The 23,576-nt window shown below is 47.1% G+C and overlaps 3 protein-coding genes across 5 annotated transcripts in view; 2 read left to right on the top strand and 1 right to left on the bottom strand.

Annotated features, from left to right (window-relative positions):
• Window positions 1-538, top strand: part of Dnah1 (dynein axonemal heavy chain 1) — a 68,191-nt gene extending 67,653 nt beyond the window's left edge. The window contains 1 exon segment of the mRNA XM_047531081.1: window positions 247-538. Within this exon segment, the coding sequence (XP_047387037.1) occupies window positions 247-368 (122 nt within the window). The 3' untranslated portion in view covers window positions 369-538.
• Window positions 539-902: 364 nt separating this feature from the next.
• Bap1 (BRCA1 associated protein 1) lies at window positions 903-9,692 on the bottom strand. Of its 2 annotated transcripts, none has more exons than XM_047531083.1 (17): window positions 9,553-9,692; window positions 9,423-9,452; window positions 9,258-9,312; window positions 8,238-8,370; window positions 7,702-7,821; window positions 7,123-7,184; window positions 6,895-7,037; window positions 6,549-6,627; window positions 6,012-6,081; window positions 5,550-5,697; window positions 4,869-5,053; window positions 4,155-4,288; window positions 3,145-3,623; window positions 2,868-3,028; window positions 2,539-2,631; window positions 2,371-2,443; window positions 903-2,260 (listed from the first exon to the last, which is right to left on the bottom strand). In XM_047531083.1, exons 1-17 carry the CDS (start codon window positions 9,587-9,589, stop codon window positions 2,127-2,129), a joined length of 2,136 nt encoding a protein of 711 aa, XP_047387039.1. In that variant the 5' UTR covers window positions 9,590-9,692; the 3' UTR covers window positions 903-2,126. The 2 variants fall into 2 exon arrangements, with proteins under 2 accessions (XP_047387039.1, XP_047387038.1); XM_047531082.1 differs by having other exon boundaries at window positions 6,012-6,135; window positions 9,553-9,691.
• A 168-nt stretch (window positions 9,693-9,860) lies between these two features.
• Phf7 (PHD finger protein 7) lies at window positions 9,861-21,814 on the top strand. 2 transcript variants are annotated; one of them, XM_047530182.1, is made up of 11 exons: window positions 9,861-10,569; window positions 10,699-12,170; window positions 12,951-13,003; window positions 13,758-13,849; window positions 17,823-17,924; window positions 18,397-18,521; window positions 18,986-19,145; window positions 19,671-19,777; window positions 20,259-20,375; window positions 20,789-20,913; window positions 21,384-21,814. In XM_047530182.1, the coding sequence occupies exons 2-11, from the start codon at window positions 12,127-12,129 to the stop codon at window positions 21,608-21,610; spliced, it is 1,152 nt and encodes a 383-aa protein (XP_047386138.1). In that variant the 5' UTR covers window positions 9,861-10,569; window positions 10,699-12,126; the 3' UTR covers window positions 21,611-21,814. The 2 variants fall into 2 exon arrangements, with proteins under 2 accessions (XP_047386138.1, XP_047386139.1); XM_047530183.1 differs by lacking the exon at window positions 20,259-20,375 and having other exon boundaries at window positions 9,861-12,170.
• The last annotated feature ends 1,762 nt before the right edge of the window (window positions 21,815-23,576 follow it).

Below are 23,576 nucleotides of genomic sequence, written 5' to 3'. Positions count from 1 at the left end.
AGACCCAGAACAGGGATGAGCCTGGGCTGGGTCTATCAGGGGATGAGCAATAGCATCAACTCCCCTCTATCTCCATCTTCAATCCTCACTGCAGGCCTGAACTTTAGCCAGACCCACTCACCAGGCAGGCTCCCTCCTGGGCCTCTCCCCAATTCAATCTGCCAAACACTACTCTTGCTCTTGCCCTATCCCTACCCTACCAGTGACAGGGCATGACCTAACCCTCCCCCCCTCCACCTGCTCCAGGAACACTATCAACCACAGGCCATTCTACCAACTATGTCATTGCCGTGGAGATCCCCAGTGACCTGCCTCAGCGACACTGGATAAAGCGGGGTGTGGCCCTCCTCTGTGCCCTGGACTACTAGACTCAGCTGGAAGAGCCAGTCATTAAAGTCATGTTTTTCAGTCAGTACAGCTTGTCTTGGCTGCTTACATGAGGCTCCCCCTCTGTAGGATTAACTGCTAGTGTGAGGGTGAGGGGCTGCAGCAGCCTCAGCAGAGAATGACAGAGGCAGCTTTGGCCTGCTGTACCTGTCCAAATGCCACAGGGAGATACATACCCTTCCAGGCCCCAGTGCCCCTCCAGAGGGATCGCAGCAGGCAGAACTAGAGGCAGCCTTGCCTCCTCAACCCAGAGTCCCATACATCTCCAGGTTGCAAAGTCACCAGATCTGGTAAAAGTCAAGCCCTCCCCTCTCAATGCAGCTTGTCCAAAGGCCATCTGAAGTCCCTCCTCAGCTCAGGTCCCACATCCCAGGCCTAGCATCCCATCTCTGAACCAGAGGTCCCAATGCATACTTCACTTTCCCCTCTAGTCACAGGACCTTGGGCCCAGAAAGTCTAGTAGGTCACTCATGCCTAACACAGCCTGCGGATCTCAGACCAGCAACCACAGGAGGGACCACTTCGTAGCAGTTTTATTCATTCACTGATCCAGTATTTACAGGAGCCAGAAGGGACAGGCCATGCTCAGCCCAGAGAGGCAGCTGCCACACTTGCCAGCCCCCTGAGTCATTATGTACAGATAAGGGGCCTGTGTGGATCACTTTCAAAACCATGTGGCTGGAGGCCACAGGGCTGTTCGGGGCCTGAACTCCAGAGACAGTGCTGAGCCCATTACCCCTTAGCATCAAGCCCTCTGGGAACACAGGGACCCCAACTGATTTGTCTTGATCAGGCTGTCCCCCACCCTGAGTGCCTGGCAGAGGCCGAGGAAGCAGGTGCAGCAGTGAAAGCTGAGTGGCATCAGCTCCTGCAAGCAGCCCTGTCTCTGCTATCCCTAAGAGGAGGGAGACATGGTAATACTGAGGGGCTGGGCAGAGGCTCCTCTGAGCCCCAGGCTCCAGGGACAGAGACCAGGAGTCCAAGGTAGACCCATAGCCAGGGCCACAACACTGAAGGCAAAGAGCCCCAGAGCCTTGCTGTGGACAATAGTCTCAACAAGCCCAGCTAGAACTAGGACAGTTTATAGGCCACCAAACAGTTCACACACTTCTCTCTGCTCAGGTCACTGGACCCCAGCAGGCTGCCATTTCATTCACACCATTCCAGCATTAACAGCCATATCCCTGAGTTTGGCACTCTCCCAGGAGGATGTAGAGAGTGGGCCTGGCTTCCTCATACAGGGACAGGCTGGCAGCTGGGGCAGCAGGGTCCAATGCCAACTGAGGTCCCTAGCTGGGACCCTAAAGGTGTGATGCAGGGACCTGGGCCTACCAAGATGACAGCTGCTAAGAAAGAAAGCAGAGTCATGAAGGTGGCTATATAATACAGTGGCAAGATGGGTTGGGGCCCAGAAAAATAGACATCTGATAGGTAAAATATATATTCTGCTGCCCAGGCAGAAGGGCCAGGTCCTGCTGCTCCACAGCCAGCTGTGGAGGAAGCCACAGCACCCCACTGTGGCCCAACTCCAGCTGCTGCTTCCTGAGCATTATGGGGCTGACTTGCCCACTGCCAGGCCCTAGGATGTAATACAGGTAACATGGACTGGCTCCCACTCCCAGGGCCTGAGCTCTCTGGCTGGAACTATTCAGTAATACTGGGAAACAGGGAGTGAGGCAGGGAGGGGCCCTGGTGAGGGCCTCACGGCAAGAGCAGGCTGCAGTCAGGGCCAGCAGTCTTCACTGGCGCTTGGCTTTATAGGGGCGAGAACGTTTCCGCCGGTCAGGCTTCCGCTGCTTGTGAAGTCGGCCAATGCTGACCCCTTGGCGCCGCCGCACTGAGATATTCTGCTCCACCAGATTGGCCAGCATGCCTGTGGAAGACAAGAGAACCTTGAGCAGGTGGGAGTTCTAAGGGAGGGAGATCTGAGGGGCATGGTTCTCAGCAGGGTGTGCCAATTAAGACAGGAGTGAGGCCCCTCACCTTCCTGAGCCAGCATGGAGATGAAGGTACAGATGAACTCGTCATAGTTGTGGGTCCTTCTCTGGTCATCAATCTGCAGGAGAGGAGGGTCAAGGCATCACAAACTCATATCCTCAGCAGCTGCTCTTGGTAGGGAGTAGAGGACCAGACAGTAGAGAGATCACCCACCTTGAACTTCTTTCTCTTCTCTACCTCCTCCTTGAGACAAGCCTCGTAGTTTGCGATCTCAGCCTCCACACACTTGAGCAGTGCCAGCAGCTCCTGCCAAAACCCAGCAGAGCACCTGAGGGGGGCTGGCCAGCACCAAGGCTCCACCAGGAGGCAGCTAGAGGCAGGGGTGAGCAATCAGAGTGCATGGGGCCTGGCTCCCCAACCCAGTACTGATTCCTGGCACCTCCAGACACCAACCTTCACACCAAAAATCAAGAACCCACCACCCAGACAAATGCCTTTCCCTCTGCCAGGACTGGAAGGGAAAGTTACAAAGGGAGGCTCACCTTGGGTGAGTACTTCTCCCCACTTAAGGGCTCGCCAGGTCTGACCAGCCCAGTCTTCTCTCTGTTGTCCGTGGCTTCCACTACCTCCTTCTCCTCTGGGCTGCTGGACCCCTGGTTGCCTTGGCTCGGTCTGACAGAAGGTGAGGAACCCTTCCCACTCTCTAGGAAGAAGGCATAAGAAGATGTGTCAGACTACAGGACACTTCATGGTCACCTGGCTACCTACTACTTCCCTCCAGAGTGCACCAAGTAGCCAGTGAGTCAGGCCCAGGCCCACCTGTCAGTGCCAGGGGACTCAGCACACCATCCTCAGCAAGATGCAGCAGGCCTGTGCTGATGACAGGACCCAGGTCACGGACAGCACGGTTGTAGCGTATGCAGTCAACACGCAGCAGGCTGTCATCCTCCCCAAAAAGCACCTTGGAGATGTGGGAAGTGACAGGGCTGGAGGGCCGTGTCGGGTTGGCAGAGCGAATGGGTGAGCGCAGAGGTGAGTTGAAAGCACTACCGATCTCAGAGGCTGTGTCCGTGCTCTCGTTGCTGGGGGTAGGCGAGGGCTGCGAGTGTGTGGGCACTGCCACAGCTGGACTCCCAGCCCCGGTGCTAGTCTTGATGGACAGAGGAATTGAGAGGTCTTTCTGGGACTCTTTGAGTTTCTCAGCTAAGACGTTGATGGTGTTGGGCTGCAGCACTGATAGCTGCCCATCTGCAGAACTGCTCAATGACCCTGGCTTCCCTGTCCCTTTCCGCTTGTATCTGTGGGGCCGAAGAAGAGGTGAGCTGAGGGGATGGGCCGATGACTATACCTCGCATGGCTTGAACACACCCTGTCTCCCAAGGGCCAACCCTGAGTGACTCACTCTCCAAGCAGCCTGACCCAGTCATAGCGAGCCTGGCACCCTAGGCTCTGTGAGCTACAGCCAGGTGTCCTCATTGGACACCTCCTCAAGCTGCCTTACTTCTAGCCTTTTGCTAATGCCATTATCTTCCAGCAAAGACCCCTCCTCACCTTCCCATTTCCTACATCCCTCCAACCTCTTCTCCCACCCTAACCAATCCTTCAAGGTCCAGCTGAAAGACCACACCAAGAGGACGTGCTTTGATATATGCTTATGTGCTCAGATCTCCTTCAAGCCTACCAAAAATTTCTTGGGGACCTAGTCAGTGCCATCAGACTAGCTTCTCCAAGGGCCCTGCATTCTGTAAGTGCTTAGTGTTGTCTGCTGAATATTCAGAACAGGCTCCAAGGTGCCTAGAGTCTGCAAGCCTTACAGAGCTAGGGCTGACCTGAGGGCAGAGTTGGTATTCTGCACATCCTCCTCCTCATCATCCTCATAGTCATCCTCGTCATCTGAGTACTGCTGGGGTGGACGAACTGGCACTCGACTGCGGCCCACACCTGCTGCCAGGTCCTCCTCCTCCTGGGGCACAGATCGGGGCACTCGTGAGCAGGGGCTATTCACTCAAGATGGGCACAGTACTCACAGTCAAGGAAAAAGGTGGGCTGGGGTTGTGGCTCAGTGGTAGAGTGCTTGCCTCACATATGTGAGACACTGGGTTCAATTCTCAGCACCACATATAAATCAATAAATAAAATAAAGGCACATCAACAACTAAAAAATATATAAAAAAAAAAAAAAAAAAAAAAGGAAAAAGGCAACACAGTTCTGCGGGCTGAATCCACTGAGCCCCTCCAGGTGCTTTCCTTGGCCTCCAAGGAGGCTGCCACCCACTAACCACACACAGAAGCCTATAGAGCCTTCTAAGAGAAGCAGAGTGCCCAACCCACACAGAAGTACCAAGGAGCATGCCCTAAACATTTAATGCCACAGTCATGTGACTGAATTTAAAATCAAATGAGTTCTTCCTGCCTCCCTAAGCCACTGATGTGGGGCTTCTGAGTATCCAAGGAACCTGGCAATCCAGGCCCAGGCAGAGGGCAAACTCCAAGAAGTCACTGCAGCCTCTCAGAGAATCTTGGATGAAATCCTGCAAGCTTACCTGCATGGGGGACTTGGCATAGTTGTGATTGTCTAGAAAGGCTGGCAGTCGCTGGACGATGGGGGTGGGATTGGGAGGAACCCCATTGAGGCTGCTTCCTGGAGGCTTTACCACTAGCTTGGGTTTGCTGGGAGGACTGTGGGTCGGAGCTTGTGGGCATGAACCAGCCACCTCCTCTGCACCATCTGAAACAGGGCAAGGAGTATAGGCAGGACCTTCAGTCAGATCCCCAAGAAAAGCCCACAGTCTCCCAAGTCTTGTAACACAGCACTGTTTTCCTCCCTTCCCAGAGAAGAGATGAGCCAGTTGGCAGAATGGGAGTCAGCAAGCTCTAAATCATGGTCCCACAGCAAGACTGAGAGGAGGAGGAGGAGACAGAAAAGAAGAGAGGCAGGAAGAAAGATGCCTCTAGAGAAAAAAAGAAAGAAAGGGAACATTACAAAGGGTTCAGGGGCTTGGAGTAATGGCAGTCCTTTATAGATAACTGTTAGGGAAGGACTACTCTCCCTTTATGTTCTGAGTTGAGAGAGTTTCAGGCCTCTGGTAGAAGCCTCTGCATCACTGGCCAAGTACTTCGACAGAGAAAGACTTGCTCTGCATGGGCCTCCCAGGTCAAGTTATGAGGGATGACTCTAAGGACATTCTCAGGAAAGAGACTCCAAAACACTCCCCACCCAGTACCTGTGTGGATGCCCTCAGAGACGGCTGGGGCCCTGCCTGTCTCCAGCACGAGGGGGGACTTGCTGCTGGCTGGCTTGGACTCCTCAGGAAGTTGTGACTCTTGAGACTTGTGGGTCTGAATCAACTCTGGCTGTGTTACTCTAATGAGCTGAAAACAGAATCCAAGGCTCAGAGGAGGGCAGAGCCAAGCCTCCACCCTAGACAGCTAAGAGCTGAAAGACAGTACAATGGCCTTGGTTCTAACCATTCACAGAGAAATAAAAGCCAAACCACAACCTCCTATAAGAAGCCATTCCCTCTTCCCTCCCCTAGTTCCACAAAGAAAGCAAAAGAAAGCAGTGGTTAACCGAAGCCCAGGTTTATAAGAGAGTGAACTGGGAATCAGAGACAGATGCTGCAGTGCAACAAAGGCAAGGAGAGTTGAGTTGGGCTGGGCCAGGGCCAGGCCTGAGGGACATCTACCTGCTGCAGGGCCTCCAGTACTGTCTGACGGTTCACCTTCAGCACATGCAGCCTGGCCTCATATTTGATCCTGCGGTCGGGCACCACTGCCATCAGGTTGAAGCGGATGTCGTGGTAGGGCTCCCTGCAGTCACAGCCGCAGCTGTGAGAGCAGCTCCCACCCCAGTCCCGCCATCAGGTTGAGGCAGATATCCTGGCAGGGCTCTCTGCAGTCACACCTGCAGCCATAGGTACAGGCCCAACCCCAACAGGTGGACAGTGGCTGACCATGCACACCAGACACCTGATTGGTATCCTCCAATGAGTTATCAGGGCCTATTAGGAAGTGAGCCAACACAGCTGGATGACCCACGGCTCCAAGGCCTGCCTCTCCCCCAGCCCATCCCAGAGAAGGCCACAGGCAGAAAACAAGACAAGCAACTGGAAGCCCAGAATCTAAAGCTGTTTTTGCCAGATTACTATATGGCCTTGAGATTTACAATCTCAAAGGGGGCACAGTTCCAGAAGTATAGAGTAAGACAGGCTCAGGACCCTCACCCTGCAGTGGCGAGGCCAATACGCTCCATGATGACCCGCCGGGCCTTGTCTGTCCACTCCTCATCCTCTCCCCAGGGCCCTAGGGAGACCAAGACGAGGAATCAGCAGGTGGGAAATCCTGAGTTTGGGCAGGCCAGGGATGGAAAGGAAGATAGAGAAGTGTGATTGAGTCAGGGAGTCATGAGCTGGTGAGGCAATGCAATGCAGGGTGAAATCCTGGTCAGTTAGATGTCCTCAATATCTACCCCACCCACTGCCACTGGATCCTAAGCACCTGAGGGTCCTGAGCCCCAGATACCCAGGAAGTAAACAGAAATTCAACAGGCTCCCAGATGAGGGTGCCTACCATGGTCAATGGGGTAGACCTTCAGCCCATCCAGTTCAAAGAGCCGGCCTGTGATAGGCACATAACTGACAAAGTGGAATGCCTCCATGGTACGCACTGCACTAAGGCCATTCTGCTTCTCAGGGAGGTGACGTGGTTCAGGCCTGGGGAAGGACAAAGTGTCAGGGTCCCCAAAATTACACTCTTTCCCACTCTCACGCCACATCAGCTCCCAGAGCTCCCACATACCTGGCATGGCTATTATGTGCCTTGGCCAACTCTGGGGCATTGCCAATTGCGTATCCTTTGCTCTAAGAGGGAGAAAACAAGGCCACATCAGAACAGCTTCTTGGATGGAGCTCTGGATAGGGGGGCAAAGCTCCAGAGACAGTCCAGAATCTGAAGCATCACAGATGGACTTTCCTACAGGGATAGTGAAGAATTCTGGGGCCCCCAAAGAGATGGGTGTACTAGCCTTGCACAGTAATCAGAAGGCACTGGGGAACAAAAACACCAACGGAGAAGTTCTGACATGGTGTCATGTATGTAAAATCTTGGGCTGGGATGTAACTCAGTGGTAGAGCATTTGCCTAGCATGTGCAAGGCCTGGGTTCAAACCCTAATATCATACACAAACGCACACAGTCTGTTCCTTCCCTAGATCTATTTCTTTTCCTGACACATGGGCCTTACACAATGAGTTGTGAGTCAAATGTTAAATCAATGACCAAAGAGTACCACACACACCAAGTGGTAGCAATATTAATGGCCCTGATGATCAAATCTGCCCAGCCAGCTGTGGACCAGATATAAGGCACTGCAGCCTACCTCAGGGCTGAAGCCTTTGGTGAAATCCTTCATGCGACTCAGGGTGGGCCCCAGGTCCACATTGCTGCAATTGAGGAGCACACTAAGCAAGGCATGAGTAGCACAAGAGTTGGGGATCAGCTGTGAAACCAAGAATACATACTCATATATAACACCCTTAGCATACATAGCACCCCAAGCTCTCCCAAACTATATTCATTGGGAATAAGGGTCAAAGCAGGGAGTCATATCTGAACTACAACCCTTATCCATTCCCCTCATCTTTGTCCAACATTTGTTCATTCACATACCCACCATTTAATTCAATACCCACCAAGTGTCTGGAGACATGGAGAGTGGACTGAGACACCATCCTACTCTAAAAATATTCCCTTTAATGAATAAGAGCAGGGTTCCTTTTGCCAAAGGGGTTCTGTAGCCACCACCCTTGGAATCTCTTTCTTCTGCTTTCATGACTTTCCTTTCCCAAGTTTAAAAAAAAAAAAAAAAAAAAAGGCAGCATCCCACCGTCCAAACAAGCACAAAGCCCAGCAGACCTGATGAGCAAAGAACATGTTATTCACAATATCGTCATCAATCACAGACGTATCATCCACCAAGGTAGAGACCTTGCGACGGGATCTGCGCTCTTCGATCCATTTGAACAGAAAGATGAATCCATACACAGGGCTGGGAAAGTAAAGGGCAAAAGGAAATCAGCATTCCTTTCTTTCTCCCCCTTTCCTTTGCACCCTGTCATCACTTGAGTGCTCCTGCAATGAACCCAACTCTCCCCTGGCTTGGCCCTAAGCCCTTACACCCCAGAGGTCTGCCATAAGCTTCTGGCTGTGATGCTCCAAGAGTCCTCCCAGTCTCCTTATGAAATCTATGGTTCAGAGTAAGGGGAGAAAAGTTGAACCAACAGGCCAGAAACAAGGTAGGAATATAAAGTAAGGCAAGAACAAAAACTCTGTGTGATGAGGAATGTAAGCACTGCTCTTCAATGTGGGGTCCAAGGCCAAGCCCCAATGAAGCCAGGGAAACACACAGTCACACAAACCAGTCTCTGCTTTTCTGGGAAATGAAAGCAAGAATTCTTGGTTCAGTTATTGTAGCAGTCTCTCTATACCTCTATTCTGCAGCATCACCAAGACTCTGAGTTTGGGCACCTAGGAAGGGCCTTGATACATCAATCAATCAATACAAAAAGACTTTATGTAGAGATTAAAGTCACAGCACAAATGAGAACACATTAATGAACTGAACAGTTGCACAGAGGGCACTGTGTGACCTGGGGGTTCCTGCTGTAAAGGACTTCCTGCTGCAAGACCAGAAAAGGCAGCTGTAACAGTACCCCAAGGATGTTTAAAGTTGGGGGAGGACTACTACCAAAAAAGAAGCACTGAGGGAAGACAGAAAGAAAAAAAACCAGCTTGATTAGGGGAGCACCCAGAGAGAAGGGATGCTTCCGTAGATGATATTTTACAACTTGAATTTCCTCATACTGTCTCCCTTGAGGGGGACTGTTCCCAACCGTCCCTAGCCCTTTGGGTGTAAGGACCGGCCCAGTCACTCACCCCTGACATTTGCTCTGAAGGTCATATATCTCCTCCACCTGCACCCCTTTGACACCTGCAATCAAGGGAAAGGAAAGACGTCGGAAAGGGCGGCCCCCAGTCCTGCAGCGAGAGCGCAGGAATGGGCCCCCACAGCCCGGGTAGCGCGGGCGGAGAGGTGCTTACCGAAATCTTCCACCAGGAGGGTGAAAAGGCCTAGGTGGAGAGACAAAAGGATGGGGTGGTGGTCAGGCAGGCGCGCCCCGACCCCCTCCGACCTCCCCAGCCCCAGAGGCCCGCCCTGCCCCCTCCTCACCCGGGTCGCTCTCCAGCTCCAGCCAGCCCTTATTCATCTTCCCGCGGGGCGGCCCCTCAACGCCATGTCCAGGCCCTTCCGACCCACCGCCGCCCCCGCCCCCGCCGGGAGCCCCCACAGCCCCCGGGGCCCTTCAGCCCCACACACAGACAACGGGCCCCGCCGCGTCACCCGCCCGCGCCGGCAACACGACGTCACCACTGCGCGACGGCCCCGCCCCTAGGCTCGACTTCCGCCGGCCAGACTGCGGGTGCGGGCACGCGCTCGGAGGCGGACGCGCACGCGTGGAGGGGCGGGGCAGGCGCGCGGCCGTTAGCGCGCGGCCGTTAGCGGTCGCGCTCCCGCAACGGTCGGCGTCGCGGCGGTCTGGGTGGGCTCCTGTCCGCGTGACCTGGCCCTTGTTTGCACGTTCGCCTCCTTCACGGATGCAGTCACCGCGCGGGGTGGCCGCCCGTGAGGTAGCTATCACGGCTTGTGACAACGAATAAAGCTCCCGGACAGCGGCGCCCTCAGCGATAGCTGGGTGGACAGCCCGGGCTGGGAGCAGCGACCCGTGAGCTACCGTGAGGAGCGAGCAGCGGAGCCCACCTCCGGCCCGGCCCCGCATCAGCCGCCTGGCAGGCGCGACATGAGCCTGGTCTGGCACCCGCGGGATGCTCCTTGAGCCCCTTCTCCGGCTGTTACCTCCAGGGACGATTGTGGCCACACCGACACGTATTTTCCAAATAAATCAGTGTTTATTCTTGCGACGGCGGCGGGGCCGAACACGTTAATTTATTTTTCATTTTCTCAGCAAGCATTTGCCCAGCATTTTTACAGTGAAACAACTTGGTAAGCGTTTGGAGGGAGCATCCGCCGGGTTAGGAAATCACGGACTGAGCAGCTTGTGGAAGCCCGCATTTGCCACGCCCCTCCTCTAATATTTTGAAGATTGTTGCGTCTTGTAACTACCGGTGTGCACAGAATCCTACCCAAGGAACGTCGTGGTCCAGCGATGCAAAGAACTGAAGTTTCAAGGTTTATTTCTATTGCTAGATGGTCGGGATAGCCCCAGCAACTGGGAACCGCTCAGTAATGTCAGCTACAGTGGGTCCCTTATGGGGACACCAAATTTTAGCGCGTGCGCCCTTTTCTCTCCTCTTCCAGCCTGTCCAAGCGCTTTTGATGAGTAAGAAGGCGACAAATGTCAGCTTTTGCAACTGCAACTCATGGGTTAGAAGAGGAGATGGAGCAAGCACAAAGAAAAGGCGGGCAGGCTAGCCTTGGTCTTCTGAGCAGCTACTGCCTTAGAGTGGTATTCATGCAGAATAGTTGAAAGTCCCTGGAGGGATTCATGATCCCCTGCCTTGATCCGAGGCCATGGGTACCGGAATGACCTAATGGAGTGACTGGAGTGTTTCTCTGGAGTGACCTAAATCACCCTGCTCTACTTCTAAGAAATATTATCCTCCGACTAGACACAGTCCTTCCTTCACAGGGGTGAATTTGATTTCTTTTGTCCCCCTTCACTTTTAGGCATTTACCCACCACCAATGAAAACTTGGTAACTTTGTAATATGCTGACATTGGTGGCTAGAGGAGTGGCAAGGTGTCCTCCACTTTTGGGTATTTTATTTGGCTCATATCTAGGAACAGGCCAAAGCTCAGTGGCCATTTGAGCCTGGTGAAAGCGAGTGGTAGGAGCTAAGGACCTGACTTTTCAGGGTTTTTTGTTGTTTGTTTTGCTATTTTGAACCAGGGGTTGAACTCATGGGTGCTTAACCACTGAGCCACATCCCCAGCGTTCTGTTTATATTTTATTTTGAGACAGGGTTTCACTAAGTTGCTTAGGGCCTCACTAAATTGCTGAGTCTGGTTTTGAACTCCCGATCCTTCTGCCTTAGACTCCTGAGCCACTGTCAGTGTTATTTTTTGAGGGAATTGTTGCCTTTATGCAGCCAAACCCTTATAGGCTCCTTTGTCTAGGAAAGAGCTACTTCACCTGGCTTTTACTGGGTAAAATTAAGTTAGCCACACTCTGGTGCAAAAGTGACTTTTTTTCCTGGGTGCTAGCCCATGCATTTGATAGACACGAAGAAAAAAAATCACTTTTCTAGTTGAGCAATGATTCCAAGTTCTTAAATTTCTGTGTGATAGCAATATAACATGGGAGTTAATGTTGGCCTCTGAAACCTGGCTACTTGGGTTGAAATCCCACCTATATTTCCTACTATCTCTGACCTTGGGCAAGATAATTACCTCTTCATGTCTTAGTCTTCTCATCTTGAAAGTGGAGATAATAGTAACTAATGCATGTGTGTGTATGTGTTAACATATATAAAGTGCCTAGAACAATTCTTGACACAGTTTAATAATTATTAGCTATGATTATTGTTGATACTGGGTGCATCCCTTTTATTCCATCACATGGGTTGAGAGATGAAGTGCACTATTGCTTTGATCCTGTGGAACTTGGTAACCAAATGTAGAATCAAATTGCTGACCAAGCCCTGTTTATATTTATAGCTGGAAGAGCCTGTATTGTCTTCATAATAGTATAGAAGAATTCAAGATAGGAGAGAGAGGCAGCAGCGAATGAAGACTATAAAAGAAAAGAAGAAGGAACGCCTAAGATTGAGGTAGAGTAGGTGACATAGGCAAGTTGGGAGAAATTGTCCAATGGCTGGTGGTACATGCTGCACTTTTTTGCTCCCTTTGGCCTGGCCTGGTCCCAAGGGCTTGATTGGACAAGGTAAAAGGGGACCCCAGTGATCCCGGGAAGCTGCCCTTCCTGTCTTCCTGTCTTCCCAGTGCTGTCCCTAGTTGCAAAGTGCTGGCTCTAGAACTTTACTACCTATATTCGTATCTTGGCCCTGCTACTTGCTAACTGTATGACCTGGACAAATCATTTCTTTATGCCTCAGTTCTTCATCTGTAAAATGTACATAATAATAGCAACTACCTTCCCCCCACCCACATGCTGGGGATCAGACCCTAGGGTCTTGCACATGGTAGCAAGTGCTGTACCACTGAGCACTTGAGCCCCAACCCAAACCCACTTTTTATAGTGTTCTGTAGATTCATTGCATTAGTACATGGTAAAGGGAAAGGTTAGTATCTAGCTATGGGAAATGCTTAGTTAACTTTGCTATCCCTTTAGTGTGCATTGTGAAGGTGTTTCCCCCTAAGATTCAGAGTAGTTGGCACAGTAAAAAAAGAGTAAAAGGGATTTTCCCACCCTCAGATGATATAGTGGTTATTTTATGCTTTCAAAAAATATGAAGTACAAAAAGAAATTGATATTTTAGCTTTTAAATATTTTGTTCCTTCATCAGACTTGAATGGCATTTTAAGGTAATGTTACAAGTGTTATCAACAGGATCCTCAAAGAGCCTCTTGCGCTTCTTTCTCTTGTATAGGAAATCTGCCAGGACTAGGAAGGTAACCCAGAGGAAGCCGCCTTCAGGGCCTGGTAAGAAAGATGAGGCTATGTTCAGCTGCTGCCTGCAGACCCCAGCAAAGAAGGCCACCTGTGTAGGGCAGTAAACTTTCTCTCACTATCAACCCCACTTCCTCTCCAGATTCTCTAAGGGCCTGAAGAACTCAGGGTCTGTAAAATTTCATGTCCAAAGTAGAAGAAACAATTAAAACCACTTAAAACCAAAAAATGTGGAGTAGTTGCAACCAACTTTTTCAGTGTGATTATATCAAATCCTAACTGATAGTAAATAAGACTTCATTCTAACCTTCCTCCTTGCCAAAATGACCCTCTTCCCAATACAGATGGTTCCTGACTCACAGTGGTTTCACTTACAATGTTTTGACTTCACAGTGCTGCAAAAGTGATATGCATTCATAATAAAAACTGTACTTCAAATATGAATTTTGATCTTTTCTCAAGCTAAGGAAATGTGGTATGATACTAAAACGCCAGGGAGTGGCAGTAAGCCACGGCTCCCAGTCAGCCACACACCACAAGGGAAAACTACCAACGCTCCACGATATGCTCTGTTAAGCTGTGATGTTTGGTAGGTTAGATGTATTAAATGCATTTTGATTGGTGATGTTTCACCTTACGAAGGGTTTGTCTATACATAACCCCTTCATAAGTCAAGGAGCATCTGTACTCCTTCCTGTATTAAGATGGTTAGCTCCCACTTCTCTTCCATTCTTATTGATAAACTTGAGCCAAGCCTATAGTTAATTCTTAACATTCACTCTTCCAGTTTGCCGGCTATGCCTTCGAGAACCTGGGGATCCGGAAAAGTTAGGAGAATTCCTTCAGAAAGACAATCTCAGCGTGCATTATTTCTGTCTTGTGAGTACAAGGCCTCCTTTACTTTGAATGTCATGGCTTTTGCCACACAGACTTTTTTTTTCATCCAGTCTCAGATTTATAGTACTGTTTTCCTTAATAGGCTTTTTTTCTTTGAAAATCTAAAATAATATATGTACCTAGTATAAAATCCTGATGCTGTAAAGTATGTATAATTAAAAGCCTCTTCCCAAACAGTATCCTCAATCTTACTTCCCCTCCCCAAAGACAAATGCTTCCAGTACTTTTGAGTATCCTTCCAATTATTTTTTCCCAGTCTTTTTTGTTAGGTAAAATTTGCATGCTGTAAAATGCAACCAGTTTTAAGTATGCAGTTTGGTGAGTTTTGATCAATGTATATCCTTGTATAACCACCATCCTAATCAAAATAAACAGCATTTCCATTGTCCTGCCCTTTTCCAGACAGTTCCACCAGAGATAATCCCTGTTCTGATCTATAAATTATTTTTGCCTAGTCTGACTTTATATAAATTTAACTATGATGTTTATACTTTTTCATATCTGGCTTTTTTTTTTCCTAACACAATGTTTTGGAGATCCATCCATGTTGTTGCATATATCTGTAGCTTGTGCTTTTTATTGCCCAGTAGTATCTGTTATATGAATGTGTTATAGGGTGCTTATCTATTCACCTGCTAGTGTACATTTGACTTGTTTCCATTTGGGAACTATTGTGAATAAAGCTGCTATGAACATTCATGTCCAACTTTTTTGTGTGTGAACATGTGTTTTCAGTTCTCTTGGGCAGATGTCTAGGAGTAGAATTACGGGTTGTATGCTAAATAGATGTTTAACTTCATGTGAAGTTGCCAAGTCATTTTCCAAAGTGATTGTACCAGTTTACACTCCCACAAGCAATTTATGAGAGTTCCAGTTGCACAGTTTTCTTGCCAAAACTTGGTATTGTCGGTCTTTTTCATTTTAACCATTCTACTGGATATGTATTGGTATCTCTTTGTGGTTTTAATTTTCACTTCTCTGAGGACCAAAAATGTTGAGCTGCTTGATCATTCACATATTTTCTGTGAAGAATCTGTACCAATATTTTGTCCATTTTAAAAATTGGGTTGTTTGGTCCTATAATTGAGATGTAAGAATTGTTTATATATTCTGGATACAAATTGTTTTTCAGATATCTATATTGTATTTTCTTCTAGTCTATGGCTTGCCTTTTCATTTTCTTAATAGCATCATTTAATTTTGATGAACTCCTCTTTATTACTTTTTTCTTCTGTGATTAGTACTTTTTGTGTGTCCTAAGAAATCTTTTCCTGCCCATTGAATTATCTCAGGTAACTTTGTAAAAGTCAATTATGGATCTGGATGATGTTTATGTCATTGCTCTGTTTTTTGTCTATACTTAAACCCTACCCCACTGTCTTAATTATTGTTGCTTTATAGTGTCTTGGAAGTATTGTAAATGTAGTGTTTTCCAATATTGTTTTGGTTATCAGGTCCTTTCATTTTTTTTTTTTTAATTTTCTGGGATTATAATTAGGGTTACTTCAAACTTTAATCAATTTGAGTAGAATTGACAAACTCTTTCATGGACATAGTATATTTCCCTATTTATTTGGGTCTTTAAAATGTTTATATCAGCAAAGTTTTATATATATATTTTTTTATTTTCAGACTTTTTTTTTTTTTCGGGTGACTGGGATCAAACCCAGGGCCTTGCACATGTTAGGCAAGCACCCTACTAATGATCCACATCCCCAATGTGTTATAGTTTTAGCGAAGAAGTCTTGCATATTTTTTGTTAAATGTATTCCTAAATATTTTGTGGTTATGCTATTGTAAGTGGCATTTTTAAATTTTATTTTCCCAAGTTTGTGGCTAAATATAGAAATACAATCTATTTTTATATGTTGATTTTATATCCTGAAGTCTTGTTAAATTTGCTTATTAGTTTAGTAATTATTTTTCTTATTTTATTGTAAAACTCCTTAGGATTTCCTGTGTACACAGTTATGTTGTGTGAATAAAGACAGTTCTGCTTTTTCTTTTTCAATCTTTGTCTTTTTAATTTTTTATTCTAATTTGTACATGATAGTAGAGTGCATTTATACATTTTGATAGATCATACATAAATGGAGTATAATTTCTCATTCTTCTGAGTATACATATTGTAGGATCACATCAGCCATGCTGTCGTGTTTATTTATTCTTATTGTACCAGCTAGGACCTTCAACCTGATGTTCAGTAGAGGTGCTGCGAGTGGTTGTCCATGTCTTGTTCTCAACATTAGGGAACAGCACCTAGGTTTTCATCATTAAAATATGTTAGCTGTAGGGTTTTTCATAGATGTTTTTATCAGCTTGAAGTTCCCTTTTATTCCTTTTTTACAGAGAATATCATGAATATGTATTGGATTTTGTCAAATGCTTTTTCTGCATCTGTTGAGATGATCTTGATCTTGCTCTTATTTTGTTAATGTGGATCGTTACATCAACTGAATTCTTTAATGTTTAATGTTAAACTAATTTTGCATTGCTGGTCTAAACCCTACTTGGTCTTGATACAGTTTTTATATAGTGCCGGACTCAATTTGCTAATATTTTGTTTGATTTTTACATCTATGCTCATGAGAAAGATTGATTTTCCTTTCTTGTAAGTCCTGCCAGGTGTCAGGGCTTGGTTAATTCCCATGCATTTACAAGCATATACATTTTTACATAAAAATAAACATATTATACACAATGTTTTGTATCTTGTTTTTTTTATCTCATTTTGGAAATCTTCCCATATAGAACACATAGACCTAGTTGGTGTTTCATGGTATGGCTATGCCAAAATGTAGTAAAACAAACCCCTGTTATAAAAGGACATTTAGATTGTTTATGATCTTTATTGATTTTTCTGTTTATATCAACAACACATGATCATTGTATAAAATGCAAATACTTTATAAATAAAAAACAAATCACTCATTCTAAAGCTCCTAGAAATACACATAACACACATAACATACATAATATATAACATCATATATGTTCTAAGTAAAATTGGGAACATGCCACTGAAGTCAAGTACCCTCAAGTCACCTAACATGGTAGGGCAAACTTTTCTATAATGCTGAAATGAGATAACCTGAACTCCCATTATGCATTTCCTATAACTACTTCAAGAAGTTCATCCCTGTCTCCAGTACTTTTGGAAGATTCTTGGTATGGGGGTGGGGTGCTGACATTCTCCCAGTGCATATAATAGGTCAATTTTTCTTCTTTTTCTTTGATTTCCCATTCCAGACTCTGCTTTAGAAACTTTTCAGAAACAAATTGCCCTTTAAAGGGTGTTTGTAAAAGAAAAGTGCAATTTTTTCCCTTCCCCTATAATTCAGAATGACTACAATCAGGAGATTTTAAAATCCTGTTTACCTTCTTGGAATACTCTGAGTATTTATTCTGTACTGAAGGGACAATACAGCAGGAGCGATAAGAGTGTGGGTTCCGTGGGCCCACGTATGAATGATGTCTCTGTTCCTCCTTACCATGTGACTCCCCAGCCATATCACCTTCCACTCTGCACCACATTGACCTCCTCTGTAAGATAAGGGTCACAGTAACATCTGTATCATAGGACTGTAGTGAGCATGAAATGGCAATGTTTCTCCAAAGTCCTCAGCACACAATAGCAACACCAGCTCTCAGCAAATGAAAGGCAATGTAGCACTAGATATGAAAGAGTACAGGTTCTGGACTGCTGTGGCCTTGAACAAGTCATTTCTCCCCTATAGAAAGAGGAACTTTAGGCTAGCCAAAGGGTTAATATTTGAAAAGTGGTCAGAGTACCCAACACCTAATGCTACCTAAGATGTCATTAAATAAATTGTCCTATAAATGCATATATAATCCACCAAGTTCAATTCCTTAGCTCTCTTCCCTGTCATTCTTACCCCATTGCACTATTTCCTTAATCATCAATGTTGACAGCTTTATTTTGCTGCTCCCCCAGATCCTATCTAGCAAGCTGCCTCAGAGGGGCCAATCCAACAGAGGTTTCCATGGATTCCTGCCTGAAGACATCAAAAAGGAGGCAGCCCGGGCTTCTAGGAAGGTTAGAATCCTCTGCAATAGGGACCTTGGGGTAGTCCTCTTCTCAGACCTCTCTCGAATCTGTTTCTGTTCTTTCCCTAGTTGCTAGGTTAGAAGGCAAAGGACTTCCCAATGGGTCCATCTCTTTGTTTTTGCGGTGCTAGGGATCAAACCCAAGGCCATGTAGCTAAGAAAGTGCTCTATCACTGAACTACCTCACCCCTCTCCCCAGCCCTGGTCCTTAAGTTCCATTTTCCTCTGGGTCGTACGTAGTGTTCTAAGTGAGAAGAGGGAACAGCATCCTAAAACAAACAAAAAAGAAGTGCTGCTTGCAACTCAACTTTAGGGGCCCTGGACCTTTCACGACCACTAAGGAAAGGAATGGCTGTTGCTTCACAGAATTTCCACAGAAGGGAAATTTCCACAGATGTGCCATGGCATGTCTGCCTGTCTTTCTTGGGGACATTGAGCACTGTCTGGGATCTCATTTTCAGATCTGCTTTATATGCAAGAAAAAGGGAGCTGCTATCAACTGCCAGAAGGATCACTGCATCCGAAACTTCCATCTGCCTTGTGGCCAAGAAAGGGGTTGCCTTTCACAATTTTTTGGAGAGTACAAGTGAGTGAGGAATTGGAAAAGTCAGACTGCCCTTTTGCAACTTGCTATTTAGACACTAATGAAATCACAATCTGATTCTCATGGGCCTGTTTTGATTCACCAGTGAATCTGTTCCTCCTTTCAATAATGGGAAACAGTGTCTTGACTTGAAGATTTCACAGGGGTTTCTTCTTGCTTCTCATCCCCTCCTTAAATTACAAACAGCTGGGATTCTTAGACAGCTGCTCTGAACTAAGTGGGGATTTCAGGAATGAGAAGCTGTGGAGACAGTCCCAGGAGCTTTACTCGGTGGGAGAGTAGCCGTGAGAAGGCATGTGGCTGTTCTTCTCCTTGCTTCTCCTCCTCCCTGTGAGTGTGGAGATTCACCAGGCACCAGGCTGGATGACTGATTGTTCTCCGAGGCCAGGCAGCTGGAATCAGCATCCATGACAAGCCAGAAACCAAGTCTGTTTACCCTGCCACAGATCATTTTGTGGAAAACATCGCCCAACACAGAACATCCAACAGGGGAATGTGGGAGAGGAAAGCTGTGTCTTGTGTTGTGAAGACTTATCCCAAGCAAGTGTTGAGAACATCCAGAGCCCATGTTGTAGTCAAGCTATCTACCACCGCAAGTGCATCCAGGTGGGGCTTTCTCTGCCCTGGGGGAACCTTCCATAATTGCCCTAGTTTTCCACCTGGAACCAGAATACCCTGGAAATGCTCAGTCATCTTAGCTTTAGTACATCTGTGCAGGATTGTTAGTAGTCAGAGAGGGGAAACAGCCCAGTCCCTGGTCATTCTTGGCCTGTGGGACCTCATTCATGATAAGTTTTAGACTGAGCAAAATCCTCAGGATTGCTAGAGCAAATGGAATCATCCCAGAACAATTCAAAGAGCCTCAGAGAGCCTCACACTGGGATGGAAGAAAAGGGAATGTATCCCCTACCTAGTCAGGATGTCAAAATCCATAACCAGAGATAAGAGCTGAGGGCACACCTGGGAACTTTCTTGAAAATATTTTGGTCCCAGACCTGGCACCTGGATTTGCAGCCCTCACTCTAACCTACCCAACCTTCTTTTCCCATACCCCCATGGGGTGAGGGTGGGAGTGGAAAAGAAGGTGGTCAGTGTTTTTACCAACACAAAGCCCTTCTGCTTCTCTTACAGAAATATGCTCACACATCAGCAAAGCATTTCTTCAAATGTCCTCAGTGTAACAACCGAGAAGAGTTTCCTCAAGAAATGCTAAGAATGGGAATTCATATACCAGACAGGTAGAGAAAACTGTAAAGCAGGAATTGAGCCAGGGAATAGTTTGCCTAGATTTCTAGAGAAATCACATGTAGGTGAATGTGAGGATAGTTCAAAGAATGAAAGCAGCTGGGACACTCAGATGACAAAGTGAATACAGAAGGTGGGAGCAACACTTTTCATTTCTCAGAAGAAAAGGGAAGGAAAAAATGGGCGGGAAGACGTTTCTGGAAAGGGCATTTTGGGGATCAGAATTCCTTGTGGGGTTCTTGAATTCCAGGGTGAAACTAAAGAACCCTCATGTTCCACTCAATCTACTTCCACCCTCTCCCACAGCCAGGCCACTCACCCAGCCTTCCAACACTTGTTCCAAGTGTTCAGGAACTCCTTTGCTGAAATCCTTTGCTGTGCTTAGCTTGGCTTCTCCTTAATTCCTCCTTGGTGGTCAAAGGCGTCACCAGCTGATTTTGTGTCCCTTATTCACCATTTCTTCTCCCACTGCAGAGATGCTGCCTGGGAACTCGAGCCAGGGGCTTTCTCAGAGTTGTATCAGCGCTATCAGCATTGTGATGCCCCCATCTGTCTGTACGAACAAGGCAGAGACAGCTTTCAGGACGAAGGGTAGGGAAAAGGCCTTGACTAGAAAAAGCTCTTGTCAGTGTCATCTTCGATCTTGGCACTAGCAGCAAGAAGTTCTGTCTTATCTGCAGACCTCAGGTGAATGTAGTAGCGAACCACATTTTTTGACCAGCTTCAACTCATTTATGTGCAAGTGGTCAGTTCTCACTGCGTGGTCTGCTTCTTCCTGTGCCCAGTAGAGAGACACTCAGGACCAGTTCCTTTCCAAATCCACCTTATGAGTGGTTGGACCTGCCTACAGGGTCCTGGGATCAGCACTTGGTCTAATTCAGACATCTGAGATGAATGAAATGGAATCCCTCAACATAACCAAGGCTGACCCATGGCCAACATCCCCCAAAGAGGCAGTTAATGTTCTGTTTGTCCCGACATCCTCCCTTGGCTCTTCTCCATAGGAGGTGGCGCCTCATTCTGTGTGCTACGTGTGGATCCCACGGAACCCATAGGGACTGCTCCTCTCTTAGATCCAACAGCAAGAAATGGGAGTGTGAGGAGTGTTCACCTTCTGCTTCAGCCATAGGTGGGCTGGAGGAGTGGTCTTGTCTAAGAACCGGGTTGGGGCTGGGGAACTTGTGGTACCTGGGGATGGAGGAAGGCATGCCACCAGAGGGGGATTCTTGGAGCCTTAAGATTTGGAAGTAAAGGCCAAGTGTGTTGGTGCACACCTGTAATTCCAGCAGTTTGGGAAGCTAAGGCAGGAGGATCTTGAGTTCAAAGCCAGCCTCAGGAACTTAGTGAGGCCCTAGGCAAATCACTGAAACCCTGTCTCTAAAGAAAATACAAAAAAAGGACTGGGGATGTGGCTCAGTGGTTAATTGCCCCTGAGTTCAATCCCCAGTACCAAAAAAAAAAAAAGAAAGAAAAGAAAAGAAAAAAAAGAAAAAAGAAAAGATTTGGAAGGAAAGTGACTAGGGAGGGGCTTAAGGACCTACCTACACCTGGGAGAAACAAAGGGTTGCATTTTCCTTCCCTGCCTTTCTTTCACCACAGACTACAGACTTGAAAAATCAAATGATATTCCCTGCTGCAGCAGCACCTTCTACCCTCAGGAGCATTTCTGCAGAGACACCAGCCTGGAAGAAAATCCAGGCCCTTCTTGGACTGATTGGCCAGGACCTTCCTTAGTAGAAAAGCCAGAGTCCTCTGGTGGCAGGAAGAACCGCTCCTGGCAGTCCAAGGGTGTCAAAATCACTAAGAGGTGCAAAAAATCCAAGTAACAACTTCTGAGTAGTTGCTGCCAAGCACAGTTGGGTACTAAGTAGCACTCCTCCATTGGATTTGGGGGAGGGAACGCTTTGGGACTGTGAGCCAAGGAAAGGGGGCCAGTAGTGAGACTATGAGCCAAGGAAAGAAGTCCCAAGGGAGCGTAAGGAGTGCACAGAGTCCAGATGCCAACAGCCAAGCGTATTTGTGGCTATGAAAATGCATCTGCTCTCTTTTTTCCCCAATTCTCTTTCTTCTCTTCTTCCACCAAGATTCTTCCACCTTAATATGGTTTTCATATGCCTCTTCTTACTTCACTCAAGTTTGTTATTATGCAAATAAAGGTTTTCTCTCCATTGATGTCTCCTTATATATTCACTCAGGAATTTATCTTGCATTTTAAAGAAATCTGGAAGTGGGGAGAGCGAGGGAATAAGAAAAACTCACCCTTGTAATCCATAAAATTTAGTAAATTAGTGTAGAACTTTCAACCTGTGTTTCTCTGGGAGAGAATCAGTTTGCAGGGAATTTGACATCCCAGAGGCAGTGTTTTAGTCAGCATTTTTGCTGCTGTGACTAAAAGACCTGACAAGAATAATTACAGAGGAGGAAAAGTTTATTTGGGGGCTCACAGTTTCAGAGGTCTAGGTCCATAGACAGCTGGTTCCATTCCTTGGAACTTGAAGTGAGGCAGAACATCATGGCAGAAGAGTATGGCGAAGGGAAGCAGCTCACATGATCAGGAAGCAGAGAGAGGCTCCACTTACCTGATACAAAATACACACCCCAAGACAATGCCCCCCAGTGCCCACCTCCTCTAGCCACACCCTATCTGCCTTCAGCTACCACTCCATTAATCCCCATCAGGGGAGTAATACACTGAGTTAAGGTTCTCATAACCCAATCACTTCTCTAAACCTTGCATTGTCTCACATCTGAGCTTTTGGGGGACACCTCACATGCAAACCATAACAGGCAGAGATTTCCTTCATTGTACAAATAAGTGCACAGGTTCTCATCGGGTAGGTGAGCCAGCATACGGGTTCACACTGGACTGAGAATAGGTCCTTGTTGCAAGGCTTGGGGCACTGAGACTCAAAACATGCCAGGGACTACTGTGCCCATGCGAGGCCAGGGACTGCACTCATTCCTGGCCAGTGTGGTTCTCAGCACACCTCCACAGCATGTGTGAGGCAAACTCTTGGTGCCTGATGGTTTGAGCTTTTCTGTCCTAACTGTAACTGTGAATTTGCATGCCAGGACATTCACATTAGGCAAAGCAGCTAGGATGGGAATCTGGCAAAAGGCCTAGGGAGAAACTAAATAGAGCCCATCTTACATTTGTATGTTTTTATAATTTCATGGGATTTGGAGGAGTGGGGGAAAACTCAGAACCATTGCCAGATACTGAATTCTCAGGGTTTCACTGAGTCATTATCACTAATTTAATAGTGGAGTGTTCTCATGATAAATACTGCTGAGCCCTGTGGACTTACATCCAAGGTGTGTATACGGTGATTGCCTTCAGTTTTGACCAGATTCACTTGGAATCAGATGGAAGATGTGTTTTAGTCAGCAGTTTCACTGCTGTGACTAAAAAGTCCAACCAACACAATTATAGAGGAGGAAATGTTTATTTGGGGACTTACAGTTAGAGAGGTCTTAGTTCATAGACAGCAGGCTCCATTCCTCAGGGCTCGAGGTGAAGCAGAATAACATGGTGAAGGAGTGTGGTAGAGGGAAAGCAGCTCACATGATGATCAGGAGAGACTCCACTCTCCAGATATGTATACCCCAAAAGCACACCCCCCAATGACCCACCTCCTCCAGCCACATCCTACCCACCTTCAGTTACCACTCAGTTAATCCAATCAGGGGATTAATTCACTGATTGGATTAAAGCTCCATAACCAATCATTTCTTCTTTGAACTTCCTTGCATTGTCTCAAGAACACATGAGTTTTTGGGGGACCTCAAATC

This window comes from Sciurus carolinensis, chromosome 17 (assembly GCF_902686445.1).
Source record: "Sciurus carolinensis chromosome 17, mSciCar1.2, whole genome shotgun sequence".
NCBI lineage: Eukaryota > Metazoa > Chordata > Mammalia > Rodentia > Sciuridae > Sciurus > Sciurus carolinensis.
Note: the sequence above shows the minus strand (reverse complement) of the source record. Positions and strands in the feature narration are given on the sequence as shown.